The sequence below is a fragment of the Triticum urartu genome, chromosome 3A (assembly GCF_056163025.1).
Source record: "Triticum urartu cultivar PI428250 chromosome 3A, HENAU_Tu73, whole genome shotgun sequence".
NCBI classification, from domain to species: Eukaryota; Viridiplantae; Streptophyta; class Magnoliopsida; order Poales; family Poaceae; genus Triticum; species Triticum urartu.
The window spans coordinates 99,019,581-99,035,835 of NC_141875.1; the positions used below are offsets into that span (position 1 = coordinate 99,019,581).

The 16,255-nt window shown below is 47.8% G+C and overlaps 1 protein-coding gene across 1 annotated transcript; it reads right to left on the reverse strand.

Moving 5' to 3' along the window:
• Positions 1–11,486: 11,486 nt before the first annotated feature.
• LOC147978751 (uncharacterized) lies at positions 11,487–13,492 on the reverse strand. The gene is made up of 3 exons (XM_087514873.1): positions 12,697–13,492; positions 12,144–12,589; positions 11,487–11,987 (listed from the first exon to the last, which is right to left on the reverse strand). The coding sequence occupies exons 1-3, from the start codon at positions 13,490–13,492 to the stop codon at positions 11,487–11,489; spliced, it is 1,743 nt and encodes a 580-aa protein (XP_087370999.1).
• Between the last annotated feature and the right edge of the window lie 2,763 nt (positions 13,493–16,255).

Sequence of the window (16,255 nt, forward strand, 5' to 3'; positions counted from 1 at the left end):
TAAAGGATATCCTTAACCAAAAGAGGAGTATAGTTCCCAAAGAGCGAGTGGCTACAATAAGTAGCTACCCCTTCAACGAGAAAATCTTGATAAACTTGAAGATCGAGGTATACTAACAATTTCTTGTTCTATCGGCAAGATGGATATTAAAAAATGTTCTATGTGATCACGGAGCAGGGGTAAGTATTATGCCACTTTTGCTTTTAAGTTGAATTTAAGGAGCATATGTTGCGTGCTCGGAGATAAATGATGATTACTCTTGGAGGCAACCTCTATCTAATCGGCGTGTATGGTAGCCACTTCAGCCGGTGGTGCCCTATTTGTTCTGGGGTGTGTTTTAACAATTATAATCGACTGCCCACCTCCCCTCCCCCATACGTTGAGGACCCTCTGTAGATGTATGAATTGCACATATTGATTCGGTGCAATGTGCACGGTATATATAAGTACAAGATGGGGCCTCTACCTCAATCTATACAACAAACTAGAGAGGTGGGCCTAGTCAATATACATGCACACATAACATACTCAACACCCCCCCCCCCCCCCCCCCGCAGTCGAAGCGGCACCGCGGCTGACGCAAAGACTAGACCGGAACTCCTCAAAAGACGTCGTAGGCAAGCCTTTGGTCATGATATCGGCAAATTGTTGGAAAGTAGGGACGTGTAGAACACGAATATGGCCAAGAGCCACCTGCTCCCGAACAAAGTGAATATCCAACTCAATATGCTTGGTCCGGCGATGATGTACCGGGTTAGCGGAGAGGTAGACCGCCGAGACGTTGTCAGAGTAGACCATCGTGGCATGGTCAACAGGGCAGGAAAACTCCTGAAGCAGCTGGCGAAGCCACGAACACTCGGCGACGGTGTTGGCCACTGCACGATACTCAGCCTCAGCACTGGAACGAGAGACCGTAGGCTGCCTCTTAGATGACCACGAGATAAGTGAGGGTCCAAGGTAGACACAATAGTCCGAAGTGGAACGATGAGTGTCAGGACAGCCCGCCCAGTCTGCATCGGAGTAGGCGGTGAGGACGGTGTCGGCGGAGGCGTGAAGCGTGACGCCAAGATCCATAGTGCCACAGACATAGCAAAGAATCCGCTTGACGACAGCCCAGTGAACGTCTCGAGGAGCATGCATATGAAGACACACCTGCTGCACGGCATATTGGATCTCCGGTCGAGTCAGGGTGAGGTACTGAAGAGCACCAACGATAGACCGATAGAATGCAGCATTCGAAGCAGGAGAACAATCTGTGGCAGAAAGCTTGGCCTTCGTATCAACAGGCATAGTGGCGGGCTTGTAGTTAAGCATGCCGGCGCGCTCCAGGAGCTCATGAGCGTACTTCTGCTGATGAAGGAAGAAGCCATCCGGACGACGCACCACCTCGACACCGAGGAAGTAGTGCAAAGGGCCCAAGTCCTTGATGGCGAACTCAGCGCGAAGACGAGCCGTGAGCTGATTGAGGAGACCAGCCGTACATGCCGCCAGGATGATGTTGTCGACATAGAGCAGCAAGTAGGTTGTGTCGGTGTAGGGGAACGTAGTAATTTCAAAAAAATTCCTACGCACACGCAAGATCATGGTGATGCATAGCAACGAGAGGGGAGAGTGTTGTCTACGTACCCTCGTAGACCGAAAGCGGAAGCGTTAGCACAACGCGGTTGATGTAGTCGTACGTCTTCACGATCCGACCGATCAAGTACCGAACGCACGACACCTCCGAGTTCTGCACACGTTCAACTCGATGACGTCCCTCGAACTCCGATCCAGCCGAGTGTTGAGGAAGAGTTTCATCAGCACGACGGCGTGGTGACGATGATGATGTTCTACCGACGCAGGGCTTCGCCTAAGCACCGCTACGATATGATCGAGGTGGATTATGGTGGAGGGGGGCACCTCACACAGCTAAGAGATCAATTGCTATCCCTATGGGGTGCCCCCTGGCCACGTATATAAAGGAGTGGAGGAGGGGAGGGGTTGGCCCTCTCTATGGCGCGCCCTAGGGGAGTCCTACTCCCACCGGGAGTAGGATCCCCTTTCCTAGTAGAACTAGGAGCCCTTCCAAGTAGTAGGAGTAGGAGGGAAGGAAAGGGAAGGGAAAAGGAGAAGGAAGGAAGGGGGCGCCCCCTCCCTAGTCCAATTCGGACCAGCCCATGGGGAGGGGTGTGGCCACCCTTTGAGGCCTTTCTCTCCTTTCCCGTATGGCCCATTAAGGCCCAATATGAATTCCCGTAACTTCCCGGTACTCCCGAAAATACCCGAATCACTCGGAACCTTTCCGATGTCCGAATATAGTCGTCCAATATATCGATCTTTACGTCTCGACCATTTCGAGACTCCTCGCCATGTCCCCGTTCTCATCCAGGACTCCGAACTCCTTCGGTACATCAAAACATATAAACTCATAATATAACTGTCATCGAACTTTAAGCGTGCGGACCCTACAGGCTCGAGAACTATGTAGACATGACCGAGACATGTCTCCGGTCAATAACCAATAGCGGAACCTGGATGCTCATATTGGCTCCTACATATTCTACGAAGATCTTTATCGGTCAAACTGCATAACAACATACGTTGTTCCCTTTGTCATTGGTATGTTACTTGCCCGAGATTCGATCGTCGGTATCATCATACCTAGTTCAATCTCGTTACCTGCAAGTCTCTTTACTCATCCTGTAATACATCATCCCGCAACCAACTCATTAGTCGCAATGCTTGCAAGGCTTATAGTGATGTGCATTACCGAATGGGCCCAGAGATACCTCTCCGACAATCGGAGTGACAAATCCTAATCTCGAAATACGCCAACCCAACAAGTACCTTCGGAGACACCTGTAGAGCACCTTTATAATCACCCAGTTACGTTGTGACGTTTGGTAGCACACAAAGTGTTCCTCCGGTAAATGGGAGTTGCATAATCTCATAGTCATATGAACATGTATAAGTCATGAAGAAAGCAATAGCAACAAACTAAGCGATCAAGTGCTATGCTAACGAAATGGGTCGAGTCAATCACATCATTCTCCTAATGATGTGATCCCGTTAATCAAATGACAACTCATGTATATGGTTAGGAAACATAACCATCTTTGATCAATGAGCTAGTCAAGTAGAGGCATACCAGTGACATACTGTTTGTCTATGTATTCACACATGTATTATGTTTCCGGTTAATACAATTCTAGCATGAATAATAAACATTTATCATGATATAAGGAAATAAATAATAACTTTATTATTGCCTCTAGGCCATATTTCCTTCAGTCTCCCACTTGCACTAGAGTCAATAATCTAGTTCACATCGCCATGTGATTTAATACCAATAGTTCACATCACCATGTGATTAACACCCATAGTTCACATCGACATGTGACCAACACCCAAAGGGTTTACTAGAGTCTATAATCTAGTTCACATCGCTATGTGATTAACACCCAAAGAGTACTAAGGTGTGATCATGATTTGCTTGTGAGAGAAGTTTAGTCAACGGGTCTGCCACATTCAGATCCGTAAGTATTTTGCAAATTTCTATGTCAACAATGCTCTACACGGAGCTACTCTAGCTAATTGCTCCCACTTTCAATATGTATCCAAATTGAGATTTAGAGTCATCTGGATCAGTGTCAAAATTTGCATCGAAGTAACCCTTTACAATGAACCTTTTTGTCACCTCCATAATCGACAAACATATCCTTATTCCACTAAGGATAATTTTGACCGCTGTCCAGTGATCTACTCCTAGATCACTATTGTACCCCTTGCCAAAAACAGTGTAGAGTATACAATAGATCTGGTACACAGCATGGCATATTTTATAGAACCTATGGCCAAGGCATAGGGAATGACTTTCATTCTCTTTCTATCTTCTGCCGTGGTCGGGCTTTGAGTCTTACTCCGTTTCACACCTTGTAACAAAGGCAAGAACTCTTTCTTTGACTGTTCCATTTTGAACTACTTCAAAATCTTCTCAAGATATGTACTCATTGAAAAACTTATCAAGCGTCTTGATCTATCTCTATAGATCTTGATGCTCAATATGTAAGCAGCTTCACCAAGGTATTTCTTTGAAAACTCCTTTCAAACACTCCTTTATGCTTTGCAGAATAATTCTACATTATCTCCGATCAACAATATGTCATTCACATATGCTTATCAGAAATGTTGTAGTGCTCCCACTCACTTTCTTGTAAATACAGGCTTCACCACAAGTCTGTATAAAACTATATGCTTTGATCAACTTATCAAAGCGTATATTCCAACTCCGAGATGCTTGCACCAGTCCATAGATGGATCGCTGGAGCTTGCATATTTTGTTAGCACCTTTAGGATTGACAAAACTTTCTTGTTGCATCATATACAACTCTTCTTTAATAAATCCATTAAGGAATGTAGTTTTGTTTATCCATTTGCCAGATTTCATAAAATGTGGCAATTGCTAACATGATTCGGACAGACTTAAGCATAGATACGAGTGAGAAACTCTCATCGTAGTCAACACCTTGAACTTGTCGAAAACCTTTTTGCGACAATTCTAGCTTTGTAGATAGTAACACTACTATCAGCGTCCGTCTTCCTGTTGAAGATCCATTTAATCTCAATGGCTCGCCGATCAATGGGCAACTCAATCAAAGTCCATACTTTGTTCTCATACATGGATCTCATCTCAGATTTCATGGCCTCAAGCCATTTCGCGGAATCTGGGCTCATCATCGCTTCCTCATAGTTCGTAGACTCGTCATGGTCAAGTAACATGACCTCCAGAACAGGATTACCGTACCACTCTGGTGCGTATCTCACTCTGGTTTACCTACGAGGTTCCGGTAGTAACTTGATCTGAAGTTACATGATCATCATCATTAGCTTCCTCACTAATTGGTGTAGTAGTCACAGGAACAGATTTCTGTGATGAACTACTTTCCAATAAGGGAGCAGGTACAATTACCTCATCAAGTTCTACTTTCCTCCCACTCACTTCTTTCGAGAGAAACTCCTTCTCTAGAAAGGATCCATTCTCAGCAACGAATATCTTGCCTTCGGATCTGTGATAGAAGGTGTAATCAACATTTTCTTTTGGGTATCCTATGAAGACGCACTTCTCCGATTTGGGTTTGAGCTTATCAGGTTGAAACTTTTTCACATAAGCATTGCAACCTCAAACTTTAAGAAATGACAGCTTAGGTTTCTTGCCAAACCATAGTTCATACGGTGTCGTCTCAACGGATTTAGATGGTGCCCTATTTAATGTGAATATAGCTGTCTCTAATGCATAACCCCAAAACGATAGTGGTAAATTGGTAAGAGACATCATAGATTGCACCATATCTAATAAAGTACGGTTACGATGTTCGGACACACCATCACACTGTGGTGTTCCAGGTGGCGTGAGTAGTGAAACTATTTCACATTGTTTTAATTGAAGGCCAAACTCGTAACTCAAATATTTTACTTCTGCGATCATATCGTAGAAACTTCTATTTTTGTTACTATGATTCTCCACTTCACTCTGAAATTCTTTGAACTTTTCAACTGTTTCAGACTTGTGTTTCATTAAGTAGATATATCCATATCTGCTCAAATCATCTGTGAAGGTTAGAAAATAACGATACTTGCCGTGAGCCTTAACACTCATCGGACCGCATACATCAGTATGTATTATTTCCAATAAGTCAGTTGCTCGCTCCATTGTTCCGGAGAATGGAGTCTTAGTCATCTTGCCCATGAGGCATGGTTCGCAAGCATCAAGTGATTCATAATCAAGTGATTCCAAAAGTCCATCAACATGGAGTTTCTTCATGCGCTTTACACCAATATGACCTAAACGGCAGTGCCACAAATAAGTTGCACTATCATTATTAATTTTGCATCTTTTGGTTTCAATATTATGAATATGTGTATCACTACGATCGAGATCCAACGAACCATTTTCATTGGGTGTGTAACCATATAAGGTTTTATTCATGTAAACAGAACAACAATATATTCTCTTACTTAAATGAATAACCGTATTGCAATAAACATGATCAAATCATATTCATGCTCAACGCAAACACCAAATAACACTTATTTAGGTTCAACACTAATCCCGAAAGTATAGGGAGTGTGCGATGATGATCATATCAATCTTGGAACCACTTCCAACACACATTGTTACTTCACCCTTAACTAGTCTCTGTTCATTCTGCAACTCCCGTTTCGAGTTACTACTCTTAGCAACTGAACAGTATCAAATACCGAGGGGTTGCTATGAACACTAGTAAAATACACATCAATAATTTGTATATTAAATATACCTTTTTTCACTTTGCCATCATTCTTATCCGCCAAATACTTGGGGCAGTTTCGCTTCCAGTGACCAGTCCCTTTGCAGTAGAAGCACTTAGTCTCAGGCTTAGGACCAGACTTGGGCTTCTTCACTTGAGCAGCAACTTGCTTGCCGTTCTTCTTGAAGTTCCCCTTCTTCCCTTTGCCCTTTTCTTGAAACTAGTGGTCTTGTCTACCATCAACACTTGATATTTTTATTGATTTCTACCTTCGTTGATTTCAGCATTATGAAGAGCTTGGGAATCGTTTCTGTTATCCCTTGCATATCATAGTTCATCACGAAGTTCTACTAACTTGGTGATGGTGACTAGAGAATTCTGTCAATCACTATCTTATCTGGAAGATTAATTCCCACTTGATTCAAGCGATTGTAGTACCCAGACAATCTGAGTACATGCTCACTGCTTGAGCTATTCTCCTCCATCTTTTTAGCTATAGAACTTGTTGGAGACTTGATATCTCTCAACTCAGGTATTTGCTTGAAATATTAACTTCAACTCCTGGAACATCTCATATGGTCCATGACATTCAAAACGTCTTTGAAGTCCCGATTCTAAGCCGTTAAGCATGGTGCACTAAACTATCAAGTAGTCATCATATTGAGCTATCCAAACGTTCATAACGTCTGCACCTACTCCTGCAATAGGTCTGTCACCTACCGGTGCATCAAAGACATAATTCTTCTGTGCAGCAATGAGGATAATCCTCAGATCACGGATCCAATCCGCATCATTGCTACTAACATTTTTCAACATATTTTTTCTCTAGGAACACAATAAACTGGGAGCAATATCGCGAGCTATTGATCTACAACATAGATATGCTAATACTACCATGACTAACTTCATGATAAATTAAAGTTCAATTAATCATATTACTTAAGAACTCCCACTTAGACAGACATCCCTCTAATCTTCTAAGTGATCACGCGATCCATATCAACTAAACCATGTCCGATCATCACGTGAGACGGAGTAGTTTCAATGGTGAACATCACTATGTTGATCATATCTACTATATAATTCACGCTCGACCTTTCGGTCTCCGTGTTCCGAGGCCATATTTGTTATATGCTAGGCTCGTCAAGTTTAACCTGAGTATTCCGCGTGTGCAACTGTTTTGCACCCGTTGTATTTGAACGTAGAGCCTATCACACCCGATCATCACGTGGTGTCTCAGCACGAAGAACTTTCGCAACGGTGCATACTCAGGGAGAACACTTGTACATTGATAATTAGTGAGAGATTATCTTATAAAGCTACCGTCGAACTAAGCAAAATAAGATGTATAAAAGATAAACATCACATGCAAACAAAATATGTGACATGATATGGCCATCATAATCTTGTGCCTTTGATCTCCATCTCCAAAGTATCATCATGATCTCCATCGTCACCGACATGACACCATGATCTCCATCATCTTGATCTATATCAATGTGTCGTCACATGGTTGTCTCGCCAACAATTGCTCTTGCAACTATTGCTATCGCATAGCGATAAAGTAAAGCAATTATTTGGTGCTTGCATCTTATGCAATAGAGAGATAACCATAAGGCTTTTTCCTGCTGCCGATAACTTCAACAAAACATGATCATCTCATACAACAACTTATATCTCATCACGTCTTGACCATATCACATCACAACATGCCGTGCAAAAACAAGTTAAACGTCCTCTACTTTGTAGTTGCAAGTTTTACGTGGCTGCTACGGGCTGAGCAAGAACCGTTCTTACCTACGCATCAAAACCACAACGATAGTTTGTCAAGTTGGTGCTGTTTTAACCTTCGCAAGGACCGGGCGTAGCCACACTCGGTTCAACTAAAGTTGGAGAAACTGACACCCGCCAGCCACCTGTGTGCAAAGCACGTCGGTAGAACCAGTCTCGCGTAAGCGTACGCGTAATGTCGATCCGGGCCACTTCATCCAACAATACCGCCAAACCAAAGTGTGACATGCTGGTAAGCAGTATGACTTATATCGCCCACAACTCACTTGTGGTCTACTCGTGCATATTACATCAACGCATAAAACCTGGCTCGGATGCCACTGCTGGGGAACGTAGTAATTTCAAAAAAATTCCTACACACACGCAAGATCATGGTGATGCATAGCAACGAGAGGGGAGAGTGTTGTCTACGTACCCTCGTAGACCGAAAGCAGAAGTGTTAGCACAATGCGGTTGATGTAGTCGTATGTCTTCACGACCCGACCGATCAAGTACCGAACGCACGGCACCTCTGAGTTCTGCACACGTTCAACTCGATGACGTCCCTCGAACTCCGATCCAGCCGAGTGTTGAGGGAGAGTTTCGTTAGCACGACGGCGTGGTGATGATGATGATGTTCTACCGACGCAGGGCTTCGCCTAAGCACCACTACGATATGATCGAGGTGGATTATGGTGGAGGGGGGCACCGCACACAGCTAAGAGATCAAGAGATCAATTGTTGTCCCTATGGGGTGCCCCCTGGCCACGTATATAAAGGAGTGGAGGAGGGGAGGGGCCGACCCTCTCTATGGAGCACCCTAGGGGAGTCCTACTCCCACCGGGAGTAGGATTCCCCCTTTCCTAGTAGAACTAGGAGCCCTTCCAAGTAGTAGGAGTAGGAGGGAAGGAAAGGGAAGGGAAAAGGAGAAGGAAGGAAGGGAGCGCCCTCCCTCCCTAGTCTAATTCGGACCAGCCCATGGGGAGGGGTGCGGCCACCCTTTGAGGCCTTTCTCTCCTTTCCCGTATGGCCCATTAAGGCCCAATACGAATTCCCGTAACTTCCCGGTACTCCCGAAAATACCCGAATCACTCGGAACCTTTCCGATGTCCGAATATAGTCGTCCAATATATCGATATTTACGTCTCGACCACTTCGAGACTCCTCGTCATGTCCCCGATCTCATCCGGGACTCCGAACTCCTTCGGTACATCAAAACATATAAACTCATAATATAACCGTCATCGAACTTTAAGCGTGCGGACCCTACGGGTTCGAGAACTATGTAGACATGACCGAGACATGTCTCCGGTCAATAACCAATAGCGGAACCTGGATGCTCATATTGGCTCCTACATATTCTACGAAGATCTTTATCGGTCAAACCGCATAACAACATACGTTGTTCCCTTTGTCATCGGTATGTTACTTGCCCGAGATTCGATAGTCGGTATCTCAATACCTAGTTCAATCTCGTTACCGGCAAGTCTCTTTACTCGTTCTGTAACACATCATCCCGCAACCAACTCATTAGTCGCAATGCTTGCAAGGCTTATAGTGATGTGCATTACCGAGTGGGCCCAGAGATACCTCTCCGACAATCGGAGTGACAAATCCTAATCTCGAAATACGCCAACCCAACAAGTACCTTCGGAGACACCTGTAGAGCACCTTTATAATCACCCAGTTACGTTGTGACGTTTGGTAGCACACAAAGTGTTCCTCCGGTAAATGGGAGTTGCATAATCTCATAGTCATATGAACATGTATAAGTCATGAAGAAAGCAATAGCAACAAACTAAGCGATCAAGTGCTATGCTAACGAAATGGGTCGAGTCAATCACATCATTCTCCTAATGATGTGATCCCGTTAATCAAATGACAACTCATGTCTATGGTTAGGAAACATAACCACCTTTGATTATTGAGCTAGTCAAGTAGAGGCATACTAGTGACATACTGTTTGTCTATGTATTCACACATGTATTATGTTTCCGGTTAATACAATTCTAGCATGAATAATAAACATTTATCATGATATAAGGAAATAAATAATAACTTTATTATTGCCTCTAGGGCATATTTCCTTCAGTTGGAGCCCTGATGATAGACGAAGAGCGAGGCGTTTGAGCGGGTAGAGCGAAACCCAAGTTGGTGGAGAAACGCCGTGATGCGCTGGTACCAAGCACGCGGAGCCTGCTTGAGTCCATACAAGGACTGTGAGAGCAGGCACACGTGGTCGGGAAGTGCCGGGTCAACAATCCCGGTGGGCTGCTGGCAGAAGACCTGCTCCTCGAGGTGACCATGGAGGAAGGCGTTGGAGACGTCCATCTGGTGCACTGGCTAAGCACGGGAGACCGCAAGGTGAAGAACCATGCGAATCGTGCCGGGCTTGACGACCGGAGCGAAGGTGTCGGTAAAGTCGATGCCAGCATGCTGCCTGAAGCCCCGAATGACCCAGCACGCTTTATAGCGATCAAGAGTACCATCAGGACGAAGCTTGTGTTTGAAGACCCACTTCCCGGTAATCACGTTGGTGTGCCGGAGACGGGGAACAAGCTGCCACGTCCGGTTGCACAACAGGGCGTCAAACTCCTCTTGCATCGCAGCCATCCAGAGCGGGTCACAAAGAGCGGCTCGGACGGAAGATGGCAAAGGGGACGGCTCAGAGGTGGACGTAGTCATCCGCGGCATAGCGCGAGCTCGTGCAAAAAATGCCCGTATGGGCGCGGGTGACCGGGCCGGCCACAGGTGCCGGAGGCGCGGGGGGCGGGGGCGCCGAGGGGCGCCAAGGGGACCGAGGAGGACGCGGGCGCCGGAGGGGGGGCGCGGGGGCCAGTCCCGCGGCTGTAGGAGGCACCGCAGGCGTAGGGCGCGCCTAGCCAGGGGTGGGCCAAGAGAGGCGCGCAAGCGCCCTGGGAGCGACGCCGAGGAACCCGCGTCACCGGTGGCGGGAGGAACAGCCGGAGGCACCTGCTGAAATGGAAACACATGCTCATCAAAGTAAACGTGCCGGGAAGTGAACACACGGTGGGAGACGAGATCGTAGCACCGATATCCCTTGGAGTTGGAGGGGTAGCCGATGAAGATGCAAGCTACAGAACGAGGTGCGACTTTGTGAGGAGCGGAGTCCGCAGTGCTAGGATAGCAAAGGCACCCAAAAATATGCAAGTCATCATAAGATGGGGGCGTACCGAAGAGAAGATGGTGAGGTGCATAGTTCCACCATGGGCGGCAAGGGCGAAGGTTAAGGAGAAGTGAAGCAATAGCGAGTGCATCTGGCCAAAAACGAGGCGGGACATGAGCGTGGAACAGGAGCGTCCGAACGCAGTCGTTCAAAGTGCGAAGGACACGTTCGGCTTGACCATTCTACTGTGAAGTATACGAGCATGTGAGACGAAAAACTGTGCCGTGGTGTGACAGACAAGTGCGGAAAGCAAGATTGTCGAACTATTTTCCATTGTTAGTCTGAAGAGCAAGGATGGGACGCCCAAACTGCGTGCTGGCATAGGAGTAAAAGGCCGACAAAGTGGAGAGTGCATCCGACTTTCGTCGTAAAGGAAACGTCCACACGTAGTGAGAATAGTCATCAAGAAGAACCAGATAGTATAAATAGCCGGAATTACTAGGAACCGGAGAGGTCCACACATCGCTATGAATCAACTGAAAAGGAAAAGAAGCTACGATGGTGGAGTTATTAAACGGAAGGCGAACATGTTTGCCGACACAACAGGCATGACATGTGTGATCCTCTATCTTATTACAACTGAAACTGAAACTCCTAAGAATATGACGAAGTGTGACGGGGTTGGGATGACCCAGACGAGCGTGCCAGAGATCGACGCTGGCGGAGAGAGCAACTGGTGCGGTGGTAGAGGTGGACGGCGGATGCACCGGATAAAGCTGGTCGAGGCTGTCACATCGGTGAAGTACCATCCTGGTTCGAGCGTCCTTGACACAAAAACCAAGTTCGTCAAATTCAACAGTAACAGGATTTTCACGAGTTAAACAACGAACGGAAACAAGATTCTTAATAAGATGAGGTGACACAAGTATGTTAGACAAAGTAATAGGCATAGAAGTAAAAGGAAAGGAAGTGTGCCCGACATATGTGATAGGTAGTGTGGAATCATCACCGACAATGATGCGGCGGTCGGTGGTGACAGGGGTGAAGGAGGCAGGATTACCAGGATGAGCAAACATGTGAGCCGTAGCCCCGGTGTCCATGTACCTATCACCGCCTCCAGTGTAGTTGTTCGGCTTAGGCACAGCGTACAGCGCGGCGAGGAGCGCCGGATCCCAAGGTGTCGGCGGCAGGACCGGCGAGGGTGGCGGCGGAACGATAGGAAGACCGTAGGCACCGCTCATCTGCGGCGGTGGGTATCCTCCGTACGGCTGTGGGGCCGCATAGTACGCCTGGTGCGCCGGTGGGCGCGGCACGGGAAGCGTCGGTGCAGGAGCCCGTGGAACCGGCATGGTGTACGCATGGACAATATCGGTCCAGGGGTTGTAGCCGGAGGCCCATGGGGCGGCACCTGGAGCTGCTACGGTGCCTGAAACTGCTTGTGCTGGCCAGCTTGCTGCGGCTGCTGGTGCTGCTGACCGCCACGTCAGCCCCCGCGCCGCTTTTCAGCGGGAGGAGCGGGGGGCGCGGGTGGGCCGTACGGCAGTTGCAGGAGCCCCGGCTGCTGGGGCGCTGGGAAAGGCGCCTGATGGCGCTGCTGGGGCGCCGGGGCAGCAGGAGGCGCCGGAGGCCCACCGCGGGAGGTGACGGCGACGAGGGCGGTGTGGATGGCGCGCGTCTTCACCTGCTTCATCCGCTTCTCCTCCAAGCGGAGGTACGCAACAAACTTGGCGAAGGACGGGTTGGGGATGAGGCTGAGGTTCCCCCCGGCATTGCCGAAATCCTCGTTGAGCCCGGCGGTGAGCGTGCTGAGGAGGAGGTCATCATCGACCTTGGCGCCGATATCACGAAGCTCATCGGCGAGAGTCTTAAGGCAGCGACAATAGTCATCGATGGAGGTGTTGTCCTGATGACACCCAAAGAACTCTTGCTGCAGAAAAACGCGACACTGGAGCTTGTTGTCGGTGAAGAGCCCGTTCAGCTTGGTCCACACGGCGCAGGCATCATCACCATCTGTCACGACCGCCTGGAAGAGGTCGGGCGTGATGGTGAGGAAAAACCAACGGATGATCGTGATGTCGATGGTGGACCAGTCGTGAAACTCGAGGACGAGGCTGGAGTCAACAGTGTCGTCCACGTGGTCCATGAGATGGTACTCCCGGAATACGAGGGAGAAGTACGTCTTCAACGTGTGATAGGAGGAGTCCGCCTGGGAGAGATGAACCGGCACCCGCTCGAAGATGTTGAGCTTGCGGATGTCGTTGACGTTGGGAGGGTTGGCATCGGCGAACGGGTTGGAATTGGTGGACGCGGAGAAGGTGACGGATGACATGACACGCGGTGGCAACAGCGGCTTCAGAGGACACAGGTGTAGGGCAGCGGCTGCTGACGAGGCTAGGTAGTGTGGCGCGGGCTGGCGGGGCGATCGTGAGCAAAGGGAACTGGCGAGCTGCCGAAGGGAACTGGCGAGCGAAGGGCTGGCGCGATGCGATGCGTAGGCGGCGGGGTTGGAGCGATGCGGGAGATGCGCTACCTGGCGATGCGTAGGCGGCGGGGTTGGAGCGATGCGGGAGATGCGACGCGAAGCCTTTGGAGAGGCGCATGCGTGACGGGCGGCGGCCGGCGCAGGAGTGCGCAGGCGGCGGCGGCGGTGCAGGAGGAGGTGCGGCGGCGGCGGAAGCTAGGGTTTTAGAACCTAAAAACTGATACCATGTAGATGTATGAATTGCACGTCATATTGATTCGGTGCAATGTGCACGGTATATATAAGTACAAGATGGGGCCTCTACCTCAATCTATACAACAAACTAGAGAGGTGGTCCTAGTCAATATACATGCACAAATAACATACTCAACACCCTCCCTCCTGCTGGCCCCCGATTAGATCTAGCGTGCCGCGAACTACCTCCCTATCCAGCTGCTGCACCGCATCCTGCTCGGCGGCGCGGTCGCGCCCGCGTTCCTCCCTCATTCGCCTCTGGTCCCCCACTGGTGCAGAGCCCTTTTTGCTACTGTCCATTGGAACGGGCAAGGCCCTTGGGGAAGGTGGCCTGGGCTCGGTCCTACCTCGGTGCAGGCCGCCCTCCATCCTCGACGACGTCTCCTCCGAGCTACGGTGACTACCCCTGCTTATCTGTGGTCACACACTCACAGCGATCCTCGGATAGTCTGGTGTAGCTTCGCGATGTATCTTTGTCGACACCGCTCTGGTCCCGACGTCCATGGACTTGTGTTCTCCCGTGTCCTTGATCTACTAGCCACCTATACCGGTGTGGTTTTGGCCTCGGCGCACCGGCTGATGCGCACTTTTCAGCTTCGGTTAGCCGGCGTTCTGGTGGCTTTGCCTCGGCAGCACGGATCGGATTGCCAGTGGCATCAGCTGCCTTCCTTCCATCCGCGTCGGCTCTCTACACCGCTGCCTCTCCGATCCTGTCCACCTATGAGTCATGTTGGCTCCAAATCTCGTGTTTTTGTTGGCGGCAGGTGCAGCCCCACCCCCTTCCAAGGTAGCAGTCGATTTGCTGGTTGGCTCGGACATGTTCAGATCCTACTCTGGTGGCTTTGGGATCGTTTGGACTTAGGCCACCATCTCCCAAAGGAGGATCTGAAAATCCACGACGGAATGTGGTGGGATTTTTTCTCCTCTCGTCTCTCCTAAACATGTGTTGATATTTTTTTAGTTGAAATATATTCTGGTGGGAAGCCTTCCCCCTTGGTGAGAGTTCAAAAATAATAATATGCTAAATAATTTGTACACTAAAGTATCTTCAAATATTTTGAAATAATTCATATATCGGTGAATCATATTCATTACCTAAACCAAAATACACCCCTGGTTTTTATCGACACCCACTATTGTTGAGACTGTTAAAACAAACTGAAATTCCATCCATGTTTCCATATCTCTCAAAATACTAACAAAGCATATGTCTTCTTTTTTCCGAAATGGAGGCAAAATATTTGCCTCATCCATTAATTAAGCAGAAGAGATTTGCCCAGTTAATTAGTGAAAACCAGGTGAAAATCACCACAAACCGCTGAGCGGCACACAGAGGATACCCACACATGCCACTCCAAAGAGGGCCTCATCGAGACAATACAATGACGTCATCGTCATCACTTCTCCCCTAGAGGCGTCATCTCCATACCAAACTCTAAGAAACGACTCCGACTTCGCCAAAGATGATCGTCGAACCAACCCACACTGAAAAGGCCGTGTGGAGTCACATGAAGATCCGCGCCAGACCTCAGCCACCGCGACAAGTAGTATGGTTCACGATAGTAGTAAGTTTTTCTCTGCTCCTCTGAGTGTTCTTTGCTAAAATGTTATTTTGAGAGAGGTACAACTCGATTCTTATATATTTTTTAAGTCAAGAGGAATTGCCTAGCCTTCTTATATAATTTCCACTAACATGTCATACATGATTCACTCACCTGCTTTGCAGTAAGTTTCATTGAGGAAATTCTTTTGGTAACATTGATTATGACCGGAAGCTAGTCATCGTCATAACATGTACAGTAGGATGCGGAGGCATGATTTGAGCATAGAGGTTGCCTAATGTATGAAAAACTATATTAATTGTCTATATCCAAACAAGAATATGTAATGAAACAGACCAAACAAGCAGTGGTTGGTTGTATGAGATATTATATTAACTACTACTATATACATTGAATGGCCTAATATCAAAATAAGAATTATAATGGTAAAGATAATTTGAATGTCGGCAGATCCACAATGTAGTTCTCCACAGCCGACTCGCGTATCACCTTCTTGTAGAAGAACCTCGCCAAGACACCGATAACCTTGAAGCTGTCCATGTACATCGGTATCGCAGCGCACACGTACTCGTTGCAGCTATACTTCTTCATCGTCTTCTTTATCTCATCCACCAGAAAACCGCACAACACGACGGTGGAGATGCAAGCGAATAAGGTGTTGCCAGTTGTCCTAATCTACCAAGTGATGTTCATCCCTAGTTAGAATTAATTCACTAGGGCCAGGGGGCGATGCCCCCCCACCGTAGAGAAATTATGTGAAATATCATTAGTTGTTAAGCTGATATTCTAAAGATTGTGAAAGTTTAAGCATAAT